The sequence below is a fragment of the Strix uralensis genome, chromosome 21 (genome assembly GCF_047716275.1).
Source record: "Strix uralensis isolate ZFMK-TIS-50842 chromosome 21, bStrUra1, whole genome shotgun sequence".
In the NCBI taxonomy this organism is placed as follows: Eukaryota; Metazoa; Chordata; class Aves; order Strigiformes; family Strigidae; genus Strix; species Strix uralensis.
The window spans coordinates 12,344,395-12,371,752 of NC_133992.1; the positions used below are offsets into that span (position 1 = coordinate 12,344,395).

Below are 27,358 nucleotides of genomic sequence, written 5' to 3' on the forward strand. Positions count from 1 at the left end.
GTGTGAATCATCCATAGCGATACTGAAGTTAGCTTCCTTGGAGGAACAGTGAAACTAATGAACTTTGATGTATTGTCATGTGCTTAAAAAACTCTTGATTTGCTGTGTAACTTCCAGGTTGTTGCTAATTATAATTGTTACACAGTCAGCACACAAAGTTACACATTTATTATACAAGTAATATTCAATCAGATTAGAAAGTGATATTGTGTGTTGCTTCCTTATTTCACTTTTAGTCTATGCTCAGTGCATTCTTCAGGAAGGGGCAGTTTAGTAGCCGTAAAACAGTTTTAAATTTTTTAAAAAATTGTAAGGAGACACTTAAGTAACACTTTTGATTGCAGAAAAGGAATGAAGGAAACACCAAAACTATCTGCATGCTTTCCTTGCTTGCTCTTCAGTGATTTTAATGATAGGTGGTATTTTATCCTAAGATTTTGAAAGTAGGAAGGAAAACTGACATCGTTATGTAAACTACTTAACTCTTGTTGTGACTTATGTTCTTTCCAAACTCTAGCAAGTGGTGTCTCGTTTAAAATATTTCTTCTCTTCACAGAGCTGTGTTGCTGCTTTCCTGGATGTAGTTATTGATGGGCGTGCAGTTGAAACTCCTCCAATGTCTTCTGTCAACCTTCTGGAGGGGTTGAGTAGAACCGTGGTGTACATGACCTACAGCCAGCTAACTACTCTGGTAATACCTTACGTTCTTAAAAAGTAGTAGTATAAACTTGTCCCCATATGTTTACAGATAGGATAAACAAGGTTGATAATTTATGCTGTGGTTCTTATCAACACTAACTGTAAATTTTTAGGTTGGCTTTATGCGGAATGTAATGTCGAGTGATCAGCTTAAGGAAGATCGGATGGCTTTAGAAAACTTGCTGGCAAACTTACCCCAGAACAAACCAGGGAAGAGCAGCAGCCTTGAAATGACTCCATATAATACCCCACAACTTTCTCCTGCAACTACTCCAGCTAACAAAAAAAATCGATTGCCAATAGGTAAGGAGAGCAAGCAGACTTCTTGCATGATTTCTGATACCTTGATACATTTTCTGTGCCATTTTTCAGTCATCTCTTGGGGCTGCTCTTTGACTACACCTTCAGTTCCTACTTTTTCTGTGTAGAGGGTGAAGAATTTTCTTTTGCATAGAAAGCCAGGTAACTTCCTTACTTTCTGATGCAAGTACGGTGAGCTTCAGCGCTCTGGATTGAACTTGGGAAAAACGCTGGAGTGGTTGGCAGTCACACTAGAGAGTGCAGTGTGTTAATAAAGGGAAAGTTTGAAGATGGGAAGCAGGTCTAGGAGGGAAGATTGCTTAGGAAGGTGGTAAGATGGAAGCAATCACATTTAGTTAGTGGGAGAGAATAAGTTTAAAATTTTTGTGGCTCAGAAAAGAGCAAATGTGGAGGAGGATGAAAAAGCAAGAGCAGAACTTTTAAGGGTATGTGCTGAGAAGAGAAGCTTTCTCCTTTCTCCATTATTTGCCCAGTCTAATTCCAATTGTTAGTATAGTGCAATGCAATTTTATGTTTGTTGGGTTTTTGTCCTCTTTTTGAATAGGATTTCTGGGTCTTGAAATCCTCCATTTCAATAATACTTTCTCTTAAATTAGGAAGTGTGGTACTCTTCTTCACTGTATATTTACATGTATATGACAACATGGGATGTTTTTATTTGAGAGCTTTGGTGTTAGTGTGTTACAGGATGAAACATGTAGAGCCCTGTAAGTGGCAAAAAAAACCCCAAACCAACCCCAAAACAAACCTATCCCATGTTGGTTTAACTCTGCTTCTGAATGGTTCTGGTCTTACGCCTATGAAGTAGTGGCACAGCAGCGATAATTTTATGGTTTAAAATAGTTTTTGCTCAAAGTTTTTATTTCTTTTGTTTCATTTTAATGCTTTCGAAATCCAGGACAGCAATTGGCAGCCATTACTGCCTGGGATACTTCTGCTACCAATCTTTCAGCTCATATAACTCTAGTAACCCCTTTTGGTGGGTAATGCCCTCTTTCCATTCTTTTCTGTGAAATTTTTATTTATAACACATGACTTAAGCATGCCTTTGGTTTACTTTGGCAATCAGTTGCTTTTTCAGATTTCTTCATTGATTTCTGTATGAGACTCATTTCCTATGTACATGTAGCTTTTAAAAACATATGTGCCTTTGTGTGATAATCAGAATTTGGCTGTGACTTCTGCACATTTGCCTTGTTTTCCCCAGATCAAATAAAGAAATAACTGGCGTCACGCTGCCGTACTTAGAAATCTTAATTCCACGTGGGTGTTTTTCCTTCCACGGTGCCAAATGTGGGAATGTGAGGCTACTTGAAAAGACTAATAAAGACTCACAAAATAATCAGAGTAAACCACCTGATGTTGAATTGTGTGTCTGGGTATGAGACACCTGTTAGAATAAGATTTCCCTGCTTTTTAGGAGAAAAAATCTTCTAAATAAATTAGTTAGAGTTATAAACCACAGGAACATAGACCTTTTTTTGTTGGTAACAAACTTCTTCATTTACTCAATTTATTATGGGTCTTTCTGTGGTTGGAATACACTGAATTCATGTAGGCAAACAGGACATAGTGTATGTTGTTTCTCTAAACTTTTATGTTGAAAGTTTGCTCTTTCACAGTTCAGTACTCAAATTCAAACCCTAGTTCCATCTCTGAAAGTGTAATACGACTTTTCATTTTGTCAGTTTATTTAGTATGCATATTATTAATTCAAGACATTGCCATTTTGTATTTCCATCATATTGTCTTTTCTTCCTCCTTAAACAAAGGAAAGCTTTCTAATGTGGATATTTCAAAATATTTTCTTAGCAACTCGTAGCAGAAGTAGATCAAATATTCTAATGGATCAGCATGGAGATCATGAAGGATCCTCCCAGGAGACTATTCCAGAAGTTCAGCCGGAAGAAGTGCTGGTGATTTCTTTGGGGACAGGTCCACAGATTACTCCAGGAATGATGTCAGAAAACGAGGTATGTGAAAACTGTCACCTCTCGGATATTTTGAAAAGTACAGCCTCTGTGTTCTCTAGTAGCAGAACAATGAATTTGTGACACTAAATGTGGGCAATAAATGCAGAATGGGAATTAAAATCCTTATTTCATTTTACTGAACTTGGGGGTTGTAGCTTTCAGATTTCCCTTTTTAGATGTTTTTTTCCCCTCACTTCGTATATCTGCAAGGTACAAAAAGCAGTATATTAACGCAGGAAAAATGAACCTGGCAGATTTATGAAGAGGCTGTGTCATCTAGCACACTTAAGAGCAAACCTGGGCTATCGTTTCTGAGCCTGAAGAAGCGGATTCAGTTCTCTCTCTGCATGCTCTGTCCTTTGGATGAAGTGGCCCTGGTGAATGACAGAACTGGAACACTGATCCTGATGGTTTTGGCAGCTCAGACTTGAAAGGCAGAGGCCCAGCTTCTTGTGAGGGTGGAGCTGTGGTCGTGTTGCCCCCAATGCCTGCAGACTGTGTTGCTTGGCGTAGGGCTGTAAAGCCTTTTCTTCCACCAGCTGTGGCACAGCTGCTGCTTTCAGCTTTGCAGCCTTGCCTGGGAGTTCGGATTATCTCCTTCTGCAGCCTCGTAACCATCCATTTCCATATTATATCAGTCTGCTGGGGCGATGAGGGAGCTGGTGGGTCTGTTATTATCAGGACTTGCCTTATGTTCATGTCTTGGTTACCTACATTCTCTCCAGGCTCTGACTTTGGAGATAGCTGTCTTTTTTCAAACAGAATCTTAGAAATTTGATTGTGTCATTAACATGTAGGGAAGAAAATGCAAAAAATGTGTGCAATGTTTTGTTTGCTGTGTAATTATCTGAAAAATAGATGATTTTAAGGAAGTCTTGTTTCTTTCCCCCACTCTCCAGGTCTTAAATATGCAGCTTGCAGATGGCGGACAAGGAGATGTCCCCGTCGATGAAAACAAACTCCATGGTAAACCTGATAAAACCTTGCGCTTTTCCCTCTGCAGTGATAATCTGGAAGGAATATCTGAAGGTGAAGGGCTACTTAAGTCTTGAAGAAGTTTCGTCCCTTTTTTTTTTTTTTTTTTTTCCTTAACTATAAAAGGAACTTCTGTTAAATACAGCATGTCATCTTTGCCATTTTGAAGACTGTGTTATTTGACCCTGAGAGCCATTCAGAGAAAAAGGTCTGGAGCTAAATTTTGACCTGCAAAGGCATAACTGAGTCTGAGAATTAGGAATAAAAAAACTAAGTGTATTTAGAAAGAGAAAACAGAGGGATTTATTTTTTGTTTTCAAACTTAAGTGTAGTACTAATTAATGAGATAATCTAACCTAGACTTCTCAGACTTATTTTTTGTCGTGTTTTAATATGCTCTTACATATCTCAGAATAGTTTCTGGACTCTGGACAGCTCCTTTATATGAACCTCAGACACAACAAAGCACAGATTTATTTGTGGGAGTGAAGAGGTTTGTACAGATCGCTCGGCACACATTATTTTGTATAACTTCCATAATTGAGTTTTTGCTCGCTCTCTCCTCAAAAGAAGAAAACAAATTCATGGACAAATAAACTAATGGCAAAGCCTGTATTGACTTTTTAGTTGCGGTTAAGTATGGTAATGGTGAGATTCCAGTCATTTCTGGTAATGTATTTGTAGATTATTATAATTAGTATGGTACTCTAAACATGGGAAGTACAAATCATGGTGCGGGTTAAATATCCATAGAAAAGGGATCAAGAGTAGAGCAAATGTACATTTATTTCATCAAGTCAGTATCTTATATGGGAACTGCTACTTCATTTCTTTTCACCTTTCTAGTTAATTGTGTTCTGGATTGTTAATGCTGTATATTGAGGAACTGTCACTCAAATCCGATTTACAGTAAAATCTGTTTTCACAGGCCCTTCCAATCGCTCCAACTCTGTGTCGTCTCTGGATTTGGAAGGGGAGTCGGTGTCGGAGCTCGGCGCGGGCCCCTCCGGCAGCAATGGTGTCGAAGCGCTGCAGCTGCTGGAGCACGAGCAAGGCAGGTGCAGATTCTCTCATACAAGTGCCTGGGGTGCTGTAGGTGGTGAAGCCGAAGTTCTGTGGCGAAAGATTGGAAAATTGACTTGTTCAGGAAAAAATAAGTAAAAGTTTTCCTTGTGCGATCACTCTTGCGTTTATTTATGGCTTTGTTTTGTGTTTTTTTGGGGTTTTTTTCTAGAAATATTTCTTGTAGTCCATTGTTAGGAAAAGGAAATCTCATGGAATTTTGAGGCATAAGTCCTTTATAGGAAACTGCTTGTGAAGTTTTGCTTGACACCGAGGCTTTACAGGCCTTACTGTAAAACACTGTCTTACCTGACAGAATTAGAGGGTGGGTTGTTTGTTTGTTTTCCTATAATGTACTCTTACAGACTTTTCAATCAGAAGTAATTGGACAAGACTTTCAAAAAATCGAGAACTTCTTATTTTTATTATAGCCACAACTCAGGATAACCTTGATGACAAGCTCCGTAAATTTGAAATCCGTGATATGATGGGGTTGACTGATGACAGAGATATATCAGAAACTGTGAGCGAAACTTGGAGTACAGATGTCTTGGGAAGTGACTTTGATCCAAATATTGATGAAGATCGTTTGCAAGAAATAGCAGGTAACTTGGTGGGACATCTGGTATGTTACAGTGCTCTGAAATAGTGAGGCTGCAGAGCCCTCCTCCTCTCTTTCTAAATAAGTGTGTTTTCATTGATTAAACTGGAGCTTTTCTGTAGGAGGATTTTGTGTGCATGGCCTGTATGATATTTGGTTGCTCATTTCTATATTTTCAACAGTGTCTTTCATGGTTATTAAGGACACTTAAAATGTGTTCTTATTTTTCTCTCCTATTAGAGCTGTCTTCAGGAAGCCTGTATCTAGCTATACGCTTCGGCTTTACTTTTGCAGGTGCAGCTGCAGAGAACATGCTAGGCAGCTTGCTGTGTTTGCCAGGTTCAGGATCCGTGTTGCTTGATCCCTGCACAGGTTCCACCATATCAGAAACCACAAGTGAGGCGTGGAGTGTGGAAGTATTACCAAGTGATTCAGGTCAGAATCGTGCAGGTTTTTCTTATTTCTTTAGCATGAATCAGAACTCTTCCAGAGGTGTGTAATGCAAAACAGCAGCCTCTTCCTCTCTTTCTTTGAGAAATTATTGTCCTAGGGTTAAGTTAGTGTTTGTGAATATGGAAAGAACAAACTGTTCCTGGGCAGAGAGAAGATGGAAAGCATTGTGAGAGATTTACTGTTATTAAGAAATTCTTAAGGGCCAAAAAGGAAGAGAAGGGATTGCAAAGCAAACTTCTGTTTGTTTTCCTTCCCTGTGGTGTTAAGTAGGGCTATGTAGGATCGTGGTTTCCTTTGGTTAGTGAAGATATGACTGTATACTCTTGTCTCGTAAGAAATAACAATACTTAAACCAGTAAAAACTTCTTAGAATAGAGCAGTGCTCTCTGTGCAGTCCTGCCTTCTGTGTAGGGAGCAAACTTGCTGAAGTGGTTGAGTTAGCTTAGAACTTAATACACTAAATCAACACGTCCCCCCCTTCCCTCTGTATGTGAATATTAAGGGAGCATGGCATTGAGTAATGATACTTTTTCTCTCTACTCCTCACTGTCTCCCTTTTGTAGAGGCCCCAGACTTAAAACAGGAGGAAAGACTACAAGAACTGGAAAGCTGTTCTGGGCTGGGTAGCACATCTGATGACACCGATGTGAGGGAGGTCAGTTCGCGGCCCAGTACGCCAGGCCTCAGCGTCGTATCAGGTGTGTTTGATTGCCTCTGGAAACATGCTGCTCCCTTAGAACGTGATCAGCATCTGCTTTGCTGCACTTGCTTTGGTTATACATCATTTCACTCGTCACGTTTTGTACTCGTTCTGGAATTTTCAAAGCAGTAATTGTTCATGTTACAGAAGAAATAAAAAAAAGCAGCAGAGCGTTGAACACTCCGTGCTACAATAGCAATGGTTAGCACTGGAGTATTGATTTGGAAGAAACTCCTAACTTTCTTACATTTAGTTTTATTATCGCAACGTTTTTATTTAAGTAAATCAGCATATATCTACTTCAGTTCTTCCTTTCAGAAAGTATTTAACAGAATGAAGTGTCTTTCTAATGCCCGTTGCAAAATGTATTCACGGTTATGTTAAAACAGTTGAAGATGTAGAGCAGAACTAAAATGGTTTTTAGGAGTATAGAAATTCATAATGTCTCTAGGTGCCGCTGTACGTTAGGACTTGAGTATTGCAGTGTTCACCAAATGCTTTAACAGCTTCAGGATTTTGCTTCCTTTTTCTCTGAAATTCAGACTATTACAGATGCTTCTTTTGTTATGTGTAAGGTATTAGTGCAACATCTGAAGATATTCCTAATAAGATTGAGGATCTCCGGTCCGAGTGTAGCTCAGACTTCGGGGGAAAAGACTCTGTGACAAGTCCTGACATGGATGAAACGGCCCACGGTAAGTAAGTTACTTACCTGTAAATGAGAATTAGAATCTCCGATAACTGAAGTCTCACAAATGACATTTGTAGAATCTTAAATTTTACAATTTCTCCCAGTTTCAAAGTTCTGGTGGCTAAGCTTAACATTTTCCTTGTTTGCTAGCACCGTATTTGTTTGACAAAGAGACTCCAGTATTTTATAGTACTGGAGCTTGGGTACCAGATCTGAGATCACTTTTTCCTAACTCAGATTACATTGACTGTTCTCTTGCATTTTGGAATTGGTCTGCTCCTCAAGATTTCCCCACTTTTGTGATATAGTTCTTTTTCAGTGTACTCCGGAGGTCTTTGCATATAAGAATATCTTTAAAAATATTTTGCAATATAAGTTTTGTAAGCTTTTGTTGCTGAGGGCTGTTTTTCCAATGTCCCTTATGGTGTAGGTAGCTCTTGGTACAGCGCTAACATTATTTTTTTTTTGTTCTGTATTTCAGGAGCCAGTCAGTTGACATCTCCTCCTTCTCAGACAGATTCTTTGCTTGCATTGTTTGACCCTCTGTCATCAAATGAGGGTGAGTTGGAAAGAATAAGCAGTTTTAAAAAATAGGCATTTTCAATGCTTCTATGTTAGTACCTCTAGTTTGGAAGAATCTTGAAAGCAATGTGTGTGACTTCTTTTATGCTTATGACCGCAGGTGTATCGGCTGTAGTAAGGCCTAAAGTACACTATGCAAGACCCTCTCACCCACCACCGGACCCACCGATCTTGGAAGGGGCTATGGGAGGTAACGAGGCCCGGTTACCAAACTTTGGGTCTCACACTTTAATCCCGACTGATTTAGAAGCGTTCAAGCAGAGGCACTCCTACCCGGAGAGGCTAGTGCGCAGCAGGAGCTCGGATATAGTGTCCTCGGTTCGGAGACCCATGAGTGATCCGGGGTGGAACAGACGGCCTGGTAATGAGGAGAGGGAGCTCCCCATGCCGACCGCCAGCGCCGGAGCAGCTGTGCTGGTGGCTGCATCGCAGTCATCGTCTTCGTCTCCCAGTAAAGACTCCTCCAGGGGAGAGGTAAGGCTTCTATTTAGCTTTTTATTTTTTTCTAGCGTGCACGCTTTAATCATGCATCGAATGCCAGAAAGCTGGTATTAAATGTGTTTAGCCAAGGAATTACAGTGCACTTTTGTTACCTTTTAAATGTTGGCCAATAATGTTTTACAAGCTAAAGCTGCAGATGTTCAGAGTGGCTTAAAAGAATCTGGCTTCTGTTAAATTGACTGGATGAGCTTTACTTAATTTAGTGGGGCTTCAGAAATAAATTTGTTGTAGGGTTTAGATTTAAAATGCTGCAGCACCCTGAAAAGTAATTTTCTTTAAAGAAGAAAGAAGTGAAATCCGAGTTTCTTCATGTCTTTGGTTTTGCATTTATAGGCTGCCCTCTTCAGGAGGGATATTTCTAACGTAATCTGCTCTGGCTTTCCGTGCTCTGCCGTAGTTCTGTTTTTACAGTCGATGTAGCGTAACCTGATGTTGAGGAGAAATTTTGTCTTTATGCTTGATGTGGTAGATGCTCAAATATAGACTCTGTCCTTGTACAGATTGAAGAACGAAAAGACAGCGATGATGAGAAGTCTGACAGGAACAAGCCCTGGTGGAAGAAGCGTTTTGTGTCTGCCATGCCCAAAGGTAGGATCATGTCCGTCGGGTTTTGGAACTTTAGTAAGAGTACACGCTACCTGCATTATATCTTTAGTCACTTTATGGAAAGTGTTCACAGTTTGGCTTTGAAAAGCTGACCAGAGTGACATAGACTTGTTACAGAGTAATAGATGTCCTGTTTAATTTTGATAAAAAAAGGGTTCTTATTTATAAAATTGCAAATGTTGCAGTAAAGAGAGGATTCTTGAAATATAAAGTATGCAGTACCCATGAAGAGGTGTGTAAGCTGAAAGGAATTTGGTTAGGCGTTGTGTTATCTTAATCATCCAGGAACCTTGGAACCCTTATGTGAGCCAGTCATTTTGTAGTTGTATGGTATTAACTTCATTGCAGCTTCCCTGAGAGCGAGTCTGGATTCTCCGTGGATGGTAGCGTGCTCGCTGAAGGGTATGGATAACTTGGATATCTCTTGCAACACAGCATGAGTGGAAATTAGACTTTGGCTATTTACAAAGTAAAGCTTGTTCAAGATAATATTTGGCTTTCATGCTGTGAATAATGACAACTGAGGATGGAACAACGTGTGCAATATTAAATATTCTTGGCTTTTTTTAAAAGTTAGAAAAGAACCAACACAATCCTTGCAATCTCTGTGTGACTTCAGATAATGTTATAGTATTTTAATACCACTTTGTTTGCTTTCCCATTTCACAATGTGCTGTCTTTGCATCTTCTCCCTGAACTTACTAGAGGGGACAAGTTGCCAGAAAAGATTCATGTTGTTATGACAGCTATTTGAGTTGGGACTATTGGCTAAACTGAAGTATAAATAAATACGTAAATAAAAATGGGAAGCTGCCTGACTCCCTTGGCTAGTAGTTGCCTAAAGCGTGATGTACCTGGAAGGCAAAACTGTTCTGCCTGGCTCATGGTAGCGTGTCTGTTAAAGGTAGAGCTTACTACATACGATGACAGTACAGTTGTGTTCTACCCCACAGATAGACTTATGCTTTTACTGATGTTTATTTGATGACGAACTTCTGCATTAGCCACTTTCTTAAAGTTTCTTCAGTCTGGCCATTATCTCAGAATAGTCTTTGATAAGGTACCTTGCATTTTCAGCTCCTATTCCGTTTAGGAAGAAAGAAAAACAAGAAAAAGACAAAGATGACATGGTGCCTGACAGATACTCAACACTTCAAGGTATGTGAATAATCATAGTAATTTTCTCTCATAACGTCCCCTCTTGAGCTCCAGAGTGCCCACCCGGTATGTTACAGAAAGGTGTACACTATTGTAGTTAACGTTCATGACTGGCTTTCTGGGTAAGAAAGTGAATAAAGACTTCTTGGCTTGAAGACTGTTTTTAAATTGTCGTGCTTCTGTTAATATGTATAGTACTGTCTTTGCTCTTTTTTTTTTTTTTTTTTCCTTCTCATTATAAAGCTCACGTCCTTATCATAGCTGAGCTGTAAGGATAGCTGCAGACACGTTCCTGTAATAATTACTTAAGTGCTAAATTAAACATGATTTCAACCTGGGTGTTTAGTTTTCTGTTTGCCTAATCATTTCTAGAAGTCTTCAAATATACAAGAACCATTTGTGTATACAGTATAAATATGCTAAGGATCTGGCTTTATTTGTTCACTTTCATTGTACTTTTCTTTCTGCTTTTGCTTCAGACTTTATAAATATATTTGAATTGTGGCTACGTGGAGCACAAGCAGCTATTGTTTGACGTGGCTTAAAACAGAGTCCAGATGTGGAGGTCTAAGTTTTTGCATTTGCTTTCAGTTGGCACAACACAAGATTAACTCCTGTTGTTTTTAATGGTCTTTTCAGACGATCCCAGCCCGAGGCTCAGCGCACAGGCGCAAGCTGCGGAGGACATTCTGGACAAGTACAGGAATGCAATTAAGAGAACCAGTCCGAGTGAAGGAGCCATAGTAAACTATGACGGTGCAGGTGAGGACCTGGCTTTTATAATCATCACCAACATAGTTTCTCCTCCTTAAAAACACTTCAGTCTTCTAGAGCAGTGTTAGTACTAACAGCTGAATGTGAGCTCTAAACCAGGAACATTTTGTCAAATATTCTGTGGGTCTCCCTTGGAGACTGGGAATTAAATCAATATTCCCAATATTCTTTCATATTGCCACTGAAGCAGTTGTTTGTGAATAGCACCTCTCTTACCCGTTTTGGTTTGTTTTTAATGGATACTGAAGAAGTGTGCTGCCTTCCAAAACTGATGAGATTTCTTCTTAGTGACTTGTAGACTGTATATTTTTAATATACTTTTTTCACTTATTCAGAACAAGTTGGTTTACTTGCTGTCTGCATTCCCCCCTTCCTGACCTTAGAGTAACAGGAAGAAAATAGAGAATATTAGTCAAGCTGCTTCTTCTGACTCCTCTTTTCAAGTGTAATGTTGTTTTTTTCATTTCCATAGAGGCTATTGGGGATGGTGAGAGTATGCATGACTCTCCACGTGATGAGGCTTTGCAGAACATGTCTGCAGATGATCTCCCAGACTCTGCGAGCCAAGTAGCACAGCCACAAAGTTCTGCTTTCTCCTATAGGTAAATACATTTTCAGGTTCAATCTTACCCACAAAGTAGAATTAAAAGCAAGTCACATGATTGGTTCCCACAAAAATCTTAATATGGATCAGTTGTAAACTTTTACGTGCTTTTAGTTTTAAGCATCTCAAACTGTCATATTTCCACTGATGAAGAGGGCATATTGTAACCAGAGACAGAGCAATTCAGTGTTCAGGAGAATTCCTTTAAAACTGGTCTAGGTGCTATATCAAAACAACTGATATTCTAAAGTCTTGACAACATTGGTATATTAAAATTACGTTAATTAACTTTTAGGCAGTATTTAAAAAAAAAGTAAAGACTGCTTATTGAAGAAGCAGACCTTGCAGCAACTTTGTTAAGAAAATATTTTTCCTCTTTAAGGGATGCAAAGAAGAAATTGAGATTGGCTCTTTGTTCAGCAGATTCTGTTGCCTTCCCGATGTTGACACATACAACAAGGAATGGTCTACCAGACCACACGGACCCTGAGGGTAAATGTTCTTTATACATACAGATATTTTGCATTGCTTGTGTTTCTTCCTTTCCCCCACCTAATGGCACTTGTGCTGCACCATTTATGGCAGCTTCTGCTTGGCATAGATACAGAAGGCGTAGGCCACCTTTTGCCCCCCGAGATGTTTTCTTTCTTACTCCACGAACAAACCTGCCAACTGGTCTAATTTTTTTGTAATGAAGTATCTCAGCTACAGTGCAGGTAGAGCCTGAAGCTGTGAAATAGACTCCCGAAATGCAGGTACTGTTGGGAATTGTGTTACAGTACTAATAGAGTAACTTGAGCGATTTACTGAGTCCACTGACTTAGTTTGTGTGTCTTGTGTTTGCATCCCTCCATTCATTCTAGGTTCATTTGCAGACAGGTGAATTTGTCACCTTATCTGGTCCTCTTCGCGTTTCAGAATGGTTCTAAATACTAAATAAGCTAGTGATATGAAAACTTATCCCTTGATATCTGGAAAATTCAAAAAGACTTACTAAATTGTCCTTACAATCACATTTATTGCCTAACGTACAGAAGTTTTGTTTTAAACTTGTTACATGTTTCCCATATTCAAAACTAGTTTTATTTTCATCATGCCTACATTTCTTTTCCTTAATCGTTTTCCTTTGTTCTTTATTAGATAATGAAATTGTGTGCTTCTTGAAAGTTCAGCTAGCTGAAGCTATTAACCTTCAAGACAAGAACTTGATGGCCCAGCTGCAGGAGACAATGCGATGTGTAAGCCGCTTTGATAACAGGACCTGTCGAAAGCTGCTGGCATCTATTGCAGAGGACTACAGGTAGCTTGTTCAGTGTATTATTATTAATGGCTTTCCAAATGCATATATTTATTCACTAGCAGATTGGGAAGATCCCTTTCGGTTTAAATTGTACTTTACCAAATCAGGTTATTACATCTCTGCTTCCCCACAGAATGATGAAATTGTCTCACTTATCTGCAAATGGCTTAAAAAAGCTTGGACCTTAAGTCACTCCAGATAGTAATAAACTCAGGTGAAATCAATTTGTGGCTAATGTTCAGCTCTAACACACAAGAGATGCTGTTTGGAATTTGGTTTAGTCTAGCGTTCTGGAGTGCTGCAAGGGCAGTGAATTCAGTCAGAGAAATCTGTATGAGACAGAACTTCCTAATTCAGGCATTATCTTGGTTTTAAAATAACAGGTTGAAGATTCGTCTTGCACTACAACTCAACAGTTTGTAAAGCTATTAGCCTCTATCTTTATTATGGATCTAATGTAGAGCACTCTTTATTTTAGGAAAAGAGCTCCATATATCGCTTATTTAACTCGATGTCGCCAAGGCCTGCAAACGACACAAGCACACTTGGAAAGGCTGTTGCAGAGAGTTCTGCGAGATAAAGAAGTGGCCAACAGATACTTCACTACAGTATGTGTGAGGTTACTGCTAGAGAGCAAAGAAAAGAAAATAAGGGAGTTTATTCAAGGTAAGATTAATGCAGACTGTGGAATGTTTATATTCCTTTACTCCATATTTAGATGGGGGCTCAGGTTAATGTTTTAAAATACAACTTCTGATCTGAGAAGATTACTGAAACGGTTTTAATTTCAGCTGGTAAATTAATGGCTCAAATAGACAGATTACTGTGATTTAACAGTATTTTGTGGCAGCTAAGCCATGGTAACTGTCTGCATTGTTCATGGACTAAGAGAATTAAGGTAATTTGACCTTGCTTGGCCTAAAAAGTTATGCTAAATCATGTTATCTAGCATCTGCCCCATGGAAGAAGCATGAATACTGTTAGTTATTTTAGATCTACTGATAAATGATAAGTTGCAGCATTCAGTCCTCAGTGCAGAACCTGTGGATGCACCTTAGAAGATGCCCCCCCTTAGGGGAATGGCGGTAGTATGAACCAAATCAATCAAAGATTCAAAAATATCATAGCACAAGGGATAATGGCACCAGGAAGGCAACTGTCTCAAAACAAAGTCACTTAAAGCAAACGTATTTCTAAGTCTCTATGCACATACGTGACTTAATGCAGTACATAGGAAATTTGGAGTCAGTTTTTGCTCCTGGAGCACGTAGTGCTGCATATTAAATGTGCCTAAATAGGCTGGAATTAATATTAGAACTTGTACGTACTGGGATTAAAGTTCTGGTAAGAAGGTTCAGTGACCCAGGAAGGAGTTAAAGCCCTTTCATCGGACAGAGAGGAGAGAGCTATTTCTGGATGGTCTAAAAGAGCAATTGGCAGCTGTGGCATTGGGCTGCTGGCAGATGTGAGTGGCAGTTGTCTCCTGGTGCAGGCTGCTATAAATACGACGCCGATGAGAGGCCGGTGATTTGGTCATGCTGCATTAACTTGCCTGCGTCGCTCCTTCTGTATTTGGTAGATAAATACGAATGTTGCGACTATGCATACTTAATAAAGGCAGGGGTAGGAAGTGGTACACAGGGGTTTTCTGGATCCCTTCCCCTGCTGCCCCCCGGCCCTTTCAGCCTCTGACAGCTTTGCTGCGCTGGCTCCTACCACCGGCTCCTGTGGTGATTGTTCTGGGTGTTATCTCTGGGGGTGTCTGGAGAGGAGGCGTCAGAGCTGGTACTGCAGAGGAAGTGATTAACACAATAACAAGTGGAGTATTTTGACCATATGCTTTGCTAAATGTGTTCTATATGCTTTTCCTTTAATTCCTCTATTTATTTCAAGTCTTCCTGCTTGTATTTCCCTTACTGGGGTGTGGGCAAAACAGAGCCTCAGTGCTGTCTGGCAAGAAGCCTGAAGGTTTTTCTGGAAAGAAGAGCCCAGAATCTATCAGAAATAATGTTTTTTACTTACCTGAATGTTCTCTCTCTTTTTACTTTGTATCAGATTTCCAGAAACTCACAGCAGCAGATGATAAAACAGCCCAAGTTGAGGATTTTCTTCAGTTCCTCTATGGGGCTATGGCTCAGGATGCCATATGGCAGAACGCCAGTGAAGAACAGCTTCAGGATGCACAATTAGCTATAGAACGCAGTGTGATGAATCGTATTTTCAAACTCGCGTTCTACCCTAATCAGGATGGAGATATTTTGCGTGACCAGTAAGTTGATGTAATTTGAAGTTCCTGGTTTCTCTTTTGCAGTTGGTGCAGATGGAAGCTGTGCAGTCTTCACGTGACAGATTTGACTAAGCCGTGCCATACAAACTCATGTTTTCTTTCAGAACATTTTGTAAAAGAGCAAGGAAGTGCTTTAGCATCATGTAAAAAAGTTTGTGTTTGCAACAAACTGTTAGGACGGAGTAATCGTACGTGTAATGACTTGGGATACAGACTCTCAGGTCTGCAAGTGTGTATGCTGAGAGAATGATCAAAACCTGCTTCAGGACTCCTCCCATTTTCTGTTTTGGTACATTACTTTCCATGCATTTGGGGTTTTTGGTTTTTGAGGTTTAGAACGTGCTGTTTGAGGACTCTCCTGGCTGTGTGGTTGTACGTGATTGTGTGGCAAACTCCTCTGCGTCTCTTGCTGGCCTCATGTCCGTTAGCTGGAGGTCCATCACGACTGTCTGCGTTCCTGAAGAGCTCTCCTGTAGTGCCAGACTTCAAACTGGTGGAACCCCCAGGGGACTACAGCCTGCCTGCTGCCTACTTTTCACTCCCGTTTTTTGCGTTTGTTTCCAGGGTCCTTCATGAGCACATACAGAGGTTATCGAAAGTAGTGACTGCAAACCACAAAGCACTTCAGATACCCGAGGTAACAGCTTCTCCTTTCCTTCAGTTCTGTACGTGTGTTGAGGTGCTTGTGTTTGATTGTGTTCGGGATAGGGAGAGGGTTGGTTTGTTTTACACTTAGAAGCATTGCTTTTCTATCTGACAGCTGAAATATCCTGCAGGAAAAACATGCTGTACCCATGACTGATCCTTCCAAATCTGTTTTTTTTTCTGATTTTGCCACCCCTGTCCTGATAGGAAGATTTAAGAACTAATACTACACTGCACTAAGATGCAGTAACCTTCTGATAATTTGTTTCAGAAGACAAGTTTCGAATCCTTTATGCTTCTAATATGATTCATGTGCCATAGCTGTGCCTTGCCGCTGTCAAGTTAACTTTCTGAACTAGCCAGAATGAACAGAACCTTGCAGATCTGTGAATTGGCCCAGTGCTTTCACTTTTCTCATGGTTAATAGGATAACTAAAAGGTTGGTAGGCTTAAGGCGTCTGTCAGAGGCTGGATGTTTGCAGCCTTCCTAGTTCTCAGTTCAGAGCTTGAACGACTCAAAATGGTGAGTGTTCACAAAGCTGCCGATCAGGAGGACTGAGACCTCCAGCTCTACTGTCGTTTGCAACGGTGTGCTGGAGAAGGCGGGAAGAAACACAGGCTAATTATGTTAGTTGCACCTAGAGTGCTGCCTCCTTGTAGTTTTTCATTATAACACAGCAGGAAGCCACCTTCATTGTGTGTGTAATGGAACCATCTTGACTTAAAGCTTCCCATTTCTCCGGAGCCTTGCTCCTGCTTGCGAGACTCTGGTACTTCAGATTCTCTGTGGTGCGCAGTAGTAGCTTGGACAAACAAGAACTGGCAGCATGTTGGGTTTTTTTCCTAGGTATATCTCCGGGAGGCACCATGGCCATCTGCACAGTCTGAAATCCGCACAATAAGCGCTTACAAAACCCCCCGAGACAAAGTACAGTGTATCCTGCGAATGTGTTCAACCATCATGAACCTGCTTAGTCTGGCAAATGAAGATTCAGTACCTGGGGCAGATGATTTTGTTCCTGTGCTGGTCTTTGTCCTCATAAAGGTGAGTTCTTTTGCAAAGATCACAAGCCCCAGCTGATTCTTGTAATAAATAAACAAAGTTTAGGAAGAAAAATAATGCATTTGGGTACCTGGGAGCATGCTAGACTCAAAACCAGATCTAATTCAGCAGGTTTAAATAGAAACATCAGAAATATGGTCACAGTTACGGTTTTTGAATCCAAGCAAACTTTGCATTTGGAACCCAGGAAATTGGGGTGCAGACGATGTGTGTGGAGTGGGGTTTTTTTGAGGTACGTCCACCAGCGTCTGTCATCTGTGCCTGCCTCACGCTGTCCTCTTCCAGCACCGAGAGCCACGCTAGGACTGACTTGCCTTGTGCTGCTGACCTTTTTTGACATACGAGTGTTTGGAGAACGCTCTGTGTATAAGATGCGAAAACAATAGGCTTCTCCGTGACCTGAAACCCCTGATGACTTTTAAGGATCCTGCCAGTGTTACCCTTCTTTCTCTCGGCCTGCTAATCGTTTTCCCTCGTTGGAAAAATGCTCCTTTCCTCAGGTCTGATGCCTTCGGAGTGTGTGGAGGGGGTGGTCTGGATGAACAGTCACTACCCTGCAGATACGTTACATTACCACGTGTTAGGGATGTGTGAGGAGCACTGCACAGATAGAATTGTATTTCTGTTCTGTATCTTGCAATGTTTTATGTTTAGCTTTGCAAACAAGCTGTGAGTATCTCTCTCTTCTTTAACCCTCAGGCAAATCCACCTTGCTTGCTGTCCACTGTTCAGTACATTAGTAGTTTCTATGCCAACTGTTTATCTGGAGAAGAATCATACTGGTGGATGCAGTTCACAGCAGCAGTTGAATTCATTAAAACTATTGATGATCGCAAGTAACTCAAACAGCACATGTATGGGCAGACTGTTAGCAGAAGAAGAGTATAAAAGAATGTACAACAGCTGCAAAAGCTGAAGAAGAGACTTTCCTTGTATAATACTGTACAGAATTGAGGCATTTTAAAACACACCTTTACTAATCAAATTAATTTAACAGATTTTCCTCTTCTCTTTCGGTTGCGTTTTTCTCCCCTGTAGATACTGGCACTGCAAAAGGGACCACAGTTTTCAGGTATTTTGGAATCTCAAAACATGCAGAAAATTCTTCACGCTTTTTCCACCACCCCTCTTCCTGAATTCTTCCTCACGTGAATAATTCACTTCATTTAATTTCTAATAGAAAACTGAAACAAGAAGAATCAGGGCAACCACTTAGTATACTTTCTAGCTTAATACACCTTTTATTAATAAACACCAGCCACACTGAAAGTTTGTAGTAGCTGACATTAGTTATCAATTTTATTTCACCTAAATCTAAAATCTGAGAGGACAGTGTAAATATTATATCACTATATTTAATGCATTGCAATTATCTTTGGACTCCTTATCCTTTGAATAAACAAGCAAAAGCCTCTCTGACCTCTAACAGGTTGTGACATACTGTGTTGTGGTAATGAAAGGACTTCCTCGAAAGGCTAAGATGAAAAAAGGGCAAACTGAACTATTTATTAAGATGTAATTAAGATTACTGAAATTTCTAAAACTGGAATTTATAATAGGGCTTATTAGGTAGCTCAACACTTTTTGGCTAGGGCATTAGGGTGTTATAAAGGTTTGGATATATAGAGGAGAGGGACTGTACGTTACAATAGATAAGTCTAATATAAAAAAGGAGAAATAAAATACCTTACTGTAATATTTTTTCTGAGATATTGTGTATACTGTACAAACCCCAAACAGAGATCCTTAACAGAACCTTGGACTGTAATATATATTTTGATTAGTGACATTAAATACATATGCCAGGGGTTTCAGTGAATGTTTTTACTAAATGTTCTTCGTGTTGTCTGCTATGCAGCAGTGCAAGTTTTACTGTTCATATAAAATATTTTAAAATATAACACTGTTCTTTATGAAACATATCATGACATCAGTTCAGGGTGTTTTATAGATTTCTCACCCCACCTTTCCCTTAAACTGACAATTACCAATTTAAAGAAGTTTTTATGCACAACACCACATGGATTTTTCATGAGTGAAATGGTCTGAGTAATGGCCACTGGTCGTTACCTGTATATAAGGACTCGCTGTTCTTTTTTAGCTAGAATTACAGTGAAAAAGGACAGCGAGCATTTAACTTTTTCATGTCAGTATTATTTCTTGCTCTTCCCAGAGTGTTTGTTGCACTTCTGACCGGGGGATGTGTTAAGACTTGGTGTCTGTGAGTGGTAAAGAAAACAAAATCTTTCTCGCATTCTTTTCAAAATACGATTGATTTTTTTTTTTTTTTTTTTTTTTTTTGGGGGGGGGTGTGTGTGTGTGCATTTTGATGATTAAAACCTGTAAGCAACTAGTACTTGGGAAAATCATTTGGTTAATTGAAATTAGAGCAATTTATGTAAAGTATCAAGTGCTTGATTTGGCTGTGCTACTTGTCAAGGCATAATTAAAGCAGTTTACTTTCTAGAACTCTAATATGTAATTCAGTATAGCGTTTTTGCCAAACTAATTACAGGTGAGTGGGTGGGATGGTAACTTTTTTCTTTTATTTATAGTCTTTCTCCTCTATTAGAACTTGATTGTGTGGAGGAGCAATACTCAGTAGAAACAAAATTCTTCTGATCTGCCTTACTGTGGTAACTCAGTCTGTGTAGCATTGCAATATTCTAGTTATTTAGCCTTGATGGGTTTTTGGTGCTGAACACGTAACTTAATATTGCAAGCACAGCCCTGACCAATAACACTCAGCAGCGAAGCACAAATATGCCCTTGAAGATATGGCCAGATCATATCTAAAAGCAATATAAATTTATTTATATTGAAGTGTCCTGTAATATTTAATTATTACTTGAATATCTGAGATGTTAAGACCGATGTATGAAAGTTCTTTTAGTCCTGCAGTTCGGGTTTTAGTCGAGGAGGGTATTTGTACAATCCTTAAAAAAGGCACAAAGACACTTAAGTTGGGGATTACCCTGCGCGTTGCTTCTGTTTGCAGACTTGGCGAGGAGGGTTTGATCAGCACCATCGGGTCTGTCAGATTTGCTCTCCTTTATGGAAGGGGCAAGAATCATTTCCTTCATGGTTTTTATTACTTTGTTTTTCTGCCTAGAAAAATACTTAAAAGAACTGGAGTCTTTTTTCTTTTTAACTATTATTGTTTAGTTATTTTAAAATGAGTGTTTCAATGAGCCCCAGATGAGCTGAGAGTCTTCATAGCAAGATGGTCCTTTGCTTCTTTTTTTCAACCTACTCTGAAAGTCCTTTATATAGTCTCGATAGGTGTAGTTAGAGAATTAGGCTTTCCAAAGACTTAAAAAACCTTCCTGTAATGTCCTCTTACTGTTTTCCCCTGGTGTCCCGTAACGTTTTGTTTTAAAATGATAAGTTACGTGTATAGGAAGTGATGTTGTTAGGTTTTGGTGTGCAATAGTAAAGGTGAAGAGACAGTGCATAAAGGACCAAAAGTAACAGAACTGCTGCCAAAAGGTGCCAGCCAACCACGTACCTGTTGCTGTAAACTTTGGTGCTTTCTGTTAATTAAATTACTTGGGCCGCTGAAGGATGAATGGAGCATTTTGGGGAAAGGGGAGGGGGGTTGGTCATTCGCAGCAGACTGCAGCGGCGGAGCTGCGGCTCCAGCGCGGGCGGTTGGCGTGGCCTGGTCGCGTTGCAGAGGTGGTGGTTTCCTGTCTGGGTGCAGGAGTGAAAGGAAAGGGCTGGGCTTTTTCATCCCTAGGAGATTCCTTTTGGCTCCTAACCCTCAGTGAGATTTCTCTTTAAAGCTTTTTTAAATCCTCTTTAAGGAGAATGGGAACATGTATGGCCTGTTAAGTATTTCAGTTTAAATGTTTTTGTTTTGAAGACCTTACACTACCAAATGCTGAATGTAACTGCCATAAATTTCAGGAAAAAAAGCCACGAACATGATCCTGTTTCCTGTAGGTGAGTTTCTGGTGAGCACAGTGTTGGTTCGTAGCGCTTGAAAACGTCAAATGTTCTGTTCAGCTGGATTCTGGTGGCAGCCCGGGAGGTGGCTGCGGTGTCAGCGCGGCGCGGGCTGGGGGCGAGCGGCGGGCAGGGGCTGTGGCCAGGCCCAGCGGGGCTCTGTGGCACGAGGGGGCCGCACGTGGCCACGCTGCCGGCCGGACTGTGCCGCCAGCACCGTCACCGTGGTGGGAGAGCTGGAGCAGCGGGGAGGCGGTGGGGGCGGAGGGGGAGGAATACTCTTACTTGGGTAACAGCTGGTGACTTGGTTGAGCCTGTACTACTTGAGAATTAATCTCTGCTGAGTTAGTAGTGTGTGTTCTGTACCTTTTAATTGTGCTTTACCTCTATTTAAAAGCTTTGTACTGCCTCTCCTCTTTGAAACTGGTAAAGCCTTTATAAATCTAAATTAATGAGCTTGCACAATCTTGTATACAGGAACCCCATCTTGTCTCTAACGTGATTATTAATGTATTATTCTGTAAAAACTGATTAAAAGGAGAGCAGTTTAACCGCCTGGGTTCCGTGTTTCTGCCTCGGTGCCATGCGATCAGCCTTGGCGTGGTTTCCTCTCTCCATCGCTGCTGTGCTCCGTCCTCGGACCTTCCCCGCGGCCCCCTCTCGCGGGGAGCTGGTGGTGCCAAAAAAAGAAACAAGATCCAGTTGCTGGGAGTTGTTTTGTTTAATCGTGCAGCTCGGCTGTCCTGCTTGAGGGGAACAAACAGCCGCGTGCTGCCGGAGCCCCGTAAAGTGGCTCAGCTGGGGCCAGGCCCTGCCCGGCCTGCGCTGCGTCCTGTTCTGTGCCTTGAGGGCAGCAGCCAAGTCCCAAAAAGTACCGTGTTTCTGTCATCTGATTTCTTAAGAAATGTTCACATCTACGAGACAGGATCTCGGCACCCGCCCTTGTCCCCCCGCTTCGCCCACCGGCCCCAGGTGGGTGCGGGACCGGGGCGGGTGCGCGGTGGCGGTGCGGTGCCGCCGTGAGCTCAGTCCCCGCAGTGTTATTGACCTTGATTCTCTCTCATTTGCATCCGGCATTTTTCATCCTCTGGAATATGGTGTTTGGGGACCTTTCCATCATTAAGTGGATTTACAGCAATTTCCTTATGTGTTTTCTCCAAGGGATTCTGTTATGAGAGGCACATTAAATCTCCATTAATACCTCATTATCCGACTGATAAGATTACCATGATAATGAGGCAGAAATTCTAATTGTTTCACTTCTTATTGTGCCTTTCATTAAATCATATACCTGGAAGTTGCCATCGGAGAGGGGAGCTCCAGCCTGCAGGCCTGGGGAGGTGAACCCGTCCCCGTGCAGGATGGGCCCCAGGCCCTGGTGCTTGAGGGGTGCTGGGGCCACTGGCCTTCCCTCTTGGGCTCCTGCGCCTCCTGCCAGGGCTTCTTGGCGGCCACGCCACCAGGAGGACTTCCAGGGGCCCCAGGGCCTTCGCTACCTGTGCTGGGGAGCGTGTTTTTGAGGAGAGCCCTGCGCTCCCACTGCCCTTTGCCACAGCCCCTGGCTCCAGCGGGTGGTTAAGCATGTGCAGCCTCCTTCGGAGCTGTTACAGCCCATCAGGTCAATGATCCATGAACTAAGAAGTCTCTAAGCAGGAGCAATTATTGTCTATCATGTGTCAAAGGCGCCCGTATTGACCCCGATGGATGGAGCCATTATGGCCTGTTGAGTCAACCATCCATGAAGGCAGTCCCGGGGAGCAGAGGTCTCACCACCCCACGCCAGCACCCTCCTGTCCCCCCGTCCCTCACCGCGGGGCTGAGGGGTGCGCGGGGTGCCCACTTGGGGACGGATCTGGGGAGCGGGGGCAGCGCAGCAGCCTGGAGCCCGGCTGGGGTGGGGGGACGGCCGCAGGGTCCCCACCTGCTCCCCTGGTGCGTATGCAGGGGTCCCCTGTGACTGGCCTGACCAGAGCTCGGGCGGCGGGAGGGGACACACCTTTGTGGGGCTGTCGGTGGCATCGGGAAATGCCACAGGGACCCTGCTTGGCTCCAGCTCCAGCCCCACCAGGTCCTTACGGGGGGGGGGGCCCTCTGCCCGGGCTCCTCACACCCAGCTCTGCAGCAGAAAATAACGTTTATCCTGCGCAAGTGGACTTGGTTAGGCTCCTCCTGCGCAGAAGAGGCGATGTCTCCATAGTAACTGGCACATTTGGAGGGCAGGGGGATGGAGACAAAGCCTGGGCAGGAGCGGCGGGCAGACCCCCGCCATCACCCTGCACCCCGCTCGGCCAGGAGCGAAGGCGATACCGCCTCGGGCCCCGCTGGCCTCGGTGCAGCACCCGCTCCGGCCCCACGGCCTCTGCGAGGAGCCGGATACGGCCCCCCCATGGCAGCGACCGCGGGCCCCTCGCCTGCGCCGCAGCACCTGGGCTGGGCAGGTGCTTTGCGGGCAGCGGGTGCCCTGCCCTGCCCTGCCCGCGCTGCCCGCGCTGCCAGCCCCACCGGCAGCGCAACCACTTAACCACAGCACCAGCAGAGTCGTTGGGCTGGGGTTAATCAACATTCATTCATGTTTCCAAGTGTAAATTGAGCATTTGTTTAATTATGTGTAAGTAGCAATACATTCTGGCCATTATCTAAATCACTATTTTATTTCCTGGATGTGGTTTCATAATGCTGGGTTTGTGCTCCAGCCTCTGCATCATTAACAGAGAAGAGTTAATGAATATAAAAGCGTAAAGGCTAATTACACTTTAATTTACAATCATGGTCTCATTTTGGGACCACATGAAATCTGTTTTGAAAACAATTAAAAAAAAAAAAAAAAGCCCAGTGAAGGTCTGGCGAGTAGAAGGGTTTTGGCACAAAGCGCGCGGTGCCGGTGGCCGCCAGGCCTGTTGCAGTGTGGCCGCTCGGCGCTGGCAGGGCCGGGGCTGCCCGCGGCTCCCGGGAGGCTGGCGGGTCCCTCGCTGGCCCCGCGGCCCCGTGGGGTAACGACCGGGGCTGGCGGTGGGACCCCGACGGGGCTGGCGCTGCCACCGCGATGGTGCTGAGGGATGTAAATTGGAGCCCGAGCGGAGAGCACGGTTCACCTGAAGGAGACAAAGATTTATTGGGCTGCAGATGTTGAAAGCAAAATTCAGCAAGACTGCTGACTCGAGCACTTCGCAATATTTACAATTACTGGGGCTCTAATGGCGTGCTTCCCAGCCAGCGGGGCTCGGCAGGAGCAGGTACCGGTGCCCGGTCGTTACGGGGGACGGTGTCTGAAAGGGAAGCTCGTGGCAGGAGAGGTGGTGGGGAGCGGTTTCCGACTCCATTTCTGCCGTGCGGTCGGCCAGGGGAGGGGGTTTGATAACCCCCGGTGCTGTGGTTGGTGTCGTGGCAGCTCCCTGCGGGCTGCGGCGGGGCAGAGCCCCGGGATCTGTCCCCCGCCGCCGTGATCACCCATGGCAGAGACGGTGGCTTCGTCCCAGGCTCTGGGGAATTGTCCTCGCCCAGCTGTCACAGTGGTGCTGGGTCCCAGCCGGGGCAGGAGCTGTCCCCACTGCCCTGGGATCACCCTCCTGGCTCTGGCCCCGGGTTTCGGGTGGGATTTTGGGGCTGAGGCATCGCTGGTGTGGTGGGAGAGCCGGGCCTGGGGGAGCTGGGTGAGCACACGGCTCGTGTACTGGTGTGCATGTGTGTGCACACACGTGTGCTCCTGTGCTCTGCGATGGGCGAAGATCTGTTTGTGTTTCCTTTATTGTTCTGATTCCTTCAAAAATGAAATAAAAGCCAAGCGCTGACTGCAGGAGGGAGCGGTGGCCTCGGAGCGAGAGGCTCATTCTCCCCGCCGGGCTGGCTGCCTGCAGCCGGCAGAGGAAATAAATCTCCCCGAGAAAACCACTTTGCTCACACAATTTCAATCCAACAGGGCATAGTGGCATCACTCACTTCGTGTTTTATTTAGCTGATAATCTTTTATTGGGCCAGTCGAGCCCTGTGGAAGCACAATGCCTTTACCAGGGGAGCGGGAGCTCGCCGAGCTGTGCCGGCTCCCGATGCCCGGTGGGGGCAAATCCTCTGCTGGGGGCTCAGCTCAGGCAGCGTCGTGGCTGTGCCAGAACACGTCCCCTGGGCGGGGGGGTCCCCTAGACCCTGCAGAAGCACTGAAGCCCCCCACGGTTTTGCTCCCCGGCCCACGGTGGAGGACAGGACACGTCCTTCTGCTCGCCAGGTGTCTCTGAAGGTGGCGCGGGGCCATCTGCGCAGCGGGATTTAGAGGACTCAGCACTTGCGGTGGCCCCAGGAGCTCTGCCGATGGCTTTCCCGCTGATGGATGTGCTGAGCCGGGCACAGGGGAGGCTCCTCCACCAGCGCCCACCGTGACGGGCACCCGGTTGCCCTTGCCGGGGACGTGGGTGCTGGGGGTCTGCCATCCCCCCCCCGGGTCGCTGCGGTGTGAGCGTGTCCCCGCTCCGCTGCAGGCACCTGGGGACACGTCACCCTCCCGCCCTTCTCCCCGCACTAATGCAAGCGCCGTGCCACAGCCGAAACCTCGCGCGTCCCTCAGACAGGTTTGTCATCTGGCTTGTCACCGAGCGGCAAGGCCGTGTCACTAATGAACACATCCAACAGGCTGAGTGCCTGCAGGCGCTAATTGAAAGCGTTCACAATTGGGAATTAATGTGGGTCGGGCACACTCCCTGCGCTGACAGAGATTTGCTTTGCAAAAATCCACCTGAAGGCGGCCGAGGAAGGCCAGCCGCGGTGCCCTGTCCCATGCGGGGGTGACTGTTTTGGGTGACCGTGTCCCCGCGGCTCCTCCCGTAGTGGCAGCCGGGGCTGTGCCCTCCCTCGTCTCCCCGAAAGCTCAGCCACGGCCTGTTTGCACGTGCCCAGTCGACGTGCAGAAACGGTGTGTGAGGGGGTCCCGGGTGACACCTGGCTGTGCCGTGCCCGTCCCGTGGGTGCCGGAGTCGCTCCCATGGGTGCCGCGGTGCCACAAGCCCTCCCGCCCGCAGCTCCAGCAGAGGTGGCTGCTGCTCTTCCCAGCGCAGGGCTGACGCGAAGTGGAGCTGCAGGTTGGCCACAGATTTTCCAACCTCACCCTAATAAACGCAGCACCCGAACCTGCCGCTGAGGCGGGGGCTGCTGGGGGCTGGCGGCGGCGGCAGCTGTCTCGGGAGGCGTCGGGCGCAACGTGCGGTGCCTCGCGAGGGCTCACGGTGCCCGCGCCGGGCAGCGGCACCGGTGATCTCTCATGGAGGGTGAGCGGGGCCGGGGGCTGCGGCTGAGCCCCCACCTCCCATCGCTGCCGTGGCCTCCCCGTGGGACCGCAGGGACCCACTGTGCCACAGGCAGCTGTGGCTTGATCAAGGCTGACCCACACGCCTGCGCAGCGCCCAGGGGCAGCCCTGGGGTGGGTGCCCATTGCCCCCCGCCCCGACCCTCAGCCAGAAACACTCCAGTCCTTCCCCAGAACCAAACCTCCACTGCTCCTTCCCTGCGACACCCCCGTCCTCCCTCCCCGCGTTAGGAATTCCTGCGCTGGCTGGTCCCGCGGCTGCACCCCGGTGAGGCCTCCCCGTGCTGGGGAGCTGGGGGGGGGGTCCCCTGGATCCCTCCTGCATCCACTCTGCACCCCGCTCCGGCCGAAGGAGTGGGACTCGTACACTGCTCGGGGGGGACCAAGACCACGGTGCCCCCCGGGCACCCCATGTTCTCCCACCCATCGCGGGGCTCAGCCGCCCTCGGCTCCCCACAGCAGCAAAGTCAGGAGGCCGTTTGTGCGGGGCATCGTCTCAGCCCCCCCCAGCAGCCCCCGCAGCTCCCCCTTGTCAGCATTCCCACCTCCCCACTAATCCTTGTCATCCCGAATCTTATCAGCACTGATTTCATATTTACTTCCAGATCGCGGATGAAAATGTTGAACATCATCACTCGATGATGATTCCCCATTGACAACTACTTTTTGAGACCTGTCAGTCAGCCAATTCTTAATCCTTTTAATGTGTGCTCTATTGATATTATATAGAGCTAATTTTTTAATCAAAACGTCATGTACTATTAAATCAAACGCCTAACAGAAGCCTAAGTATACCACAGTTTCTCAGTTACTTTTATTAGTTAAACTTTTAAATTAAAAGAATGAAACCAAATTTTTTGACAAGCCCTACTTCCCGTAAAACCGCACTGCCTGGCGCTAATCCCACCCCACTCCTACCGGCTGCGGCCGTCCCAGCTCCGCCACCCGGGACGGTGCTGGTGCAGGGCTGGATGTGCCGGGGTGGCTGCGGTGCAGAGCTGCTGCCGGGGGTGGAGGAGCCCAGTCCGGGCCACTTCACGGTTAAAATCTTGGTGGGGAAAATGGGAATTTTCCTCCTGTGCTGGATGCAGCCTCTGACCTGAAAACCACCGCCCCAGCCTCCCC

The 27,358-nt window shown here is 44.8% G+C and overlaps 1 protein-coding gene across 7 annotated transcripts in view; it reads left to right on the plus strand.

Moving 5' to 3' along the window:
- The window catches only part of GAPVD1 (GTPase activating protein and VPS9 domains 1), a 31,523-nt gene extending 12,609 nt beyond the window's left edge, over window positions 1-18,914 (plus strand). For 2 of the 7 annotated variants that reach the window (XM_074891493.1, XM_074891492.1), the window contains exons 5-27: window positions 557-691; window positions 813-1,002; window positions 1,919-1,999; window positions 2,833-2,993; window positions 3,893-4,022; window positions 4,897-5,022; window positions 5,462-5,635; window positions 5,872-6,066; window positions 6,648-6,782; window positions 7,360-7,479; window positions 7,957-8,034; window positions 8,158-8,531; window positions 9,059-9,146; window positions 10,242-10,322; window positions 10,962-11,084; window positions 11,569-11,698; window positions 12,083-12,192; window positions 12,841-13,000; window positions 13,479-13,666; window positions 15,056-15,269; window positions 15,852-15,924; window positions 16,780-16,977; window positions 17,695-18,914. In XM_074891493.1, the coding sequence (XP_074747594.1) occupies window positions 557-691; window positions 813-1,002; window positions 1,919-1,999; window positions 2,833-2,993; window positions 3,893-4,022; window positions 4,897-5,022; window positions 5,462-5,635; window positions 5,872-6,066; window positions 6,648-6,782; window positions 7,360-7,479; window positions 7,957-8,034; window positions 8,158-8,531; window positions 9,059-9,146; window positions 10,242-10,322; window positions 10,962-11,084; window positions 11,569-11,698; window positions 12,083-12,192; window positions 12,841-13,000; window positions 13,479-13,666; window positions 15,056-15,269; window positions 15,852-15,924; window positions 16,780-16,977; window positions 17,695-17,835 (3,405 nt within the window). In that variant the 3' untranslated portion in view covers window positions 17,836-18,914. The remainder of the gene's footprint in view (window positions 1-556; window positions 692-812; window positions 1,003-1,918; window positions 2,000-2,832; window positions 2,994-3,892; window positions 4,023-4,896; window positions 5,023-5,461; window positions 5,636-5,871; window positions 6,067-6,647; window positions 6,783-7,359; window positions 7,480-7,956; window positions 8,035-8,157; window positions 8,532-9,058; window positions 9,147-10,241; window positions 10,323-10,961; window positions 11,085-11,568; window positions 11,699-12,082; window positions 12,193-12,840; window positions 13,001-13,478; window positions 13,667-15,055; window positions 15,270-15,851; window positions 15,925-16,779; window positions 16,978-17,694) is intronic. The other 5 variants (XM_074891494.1, XM_074891495.1, XM_074891496.1 and 2 more) reach the window with 5 other exon arrangements.
- Window positions 18,915-27,358: the final 8,444 nt, after the last annotated feature.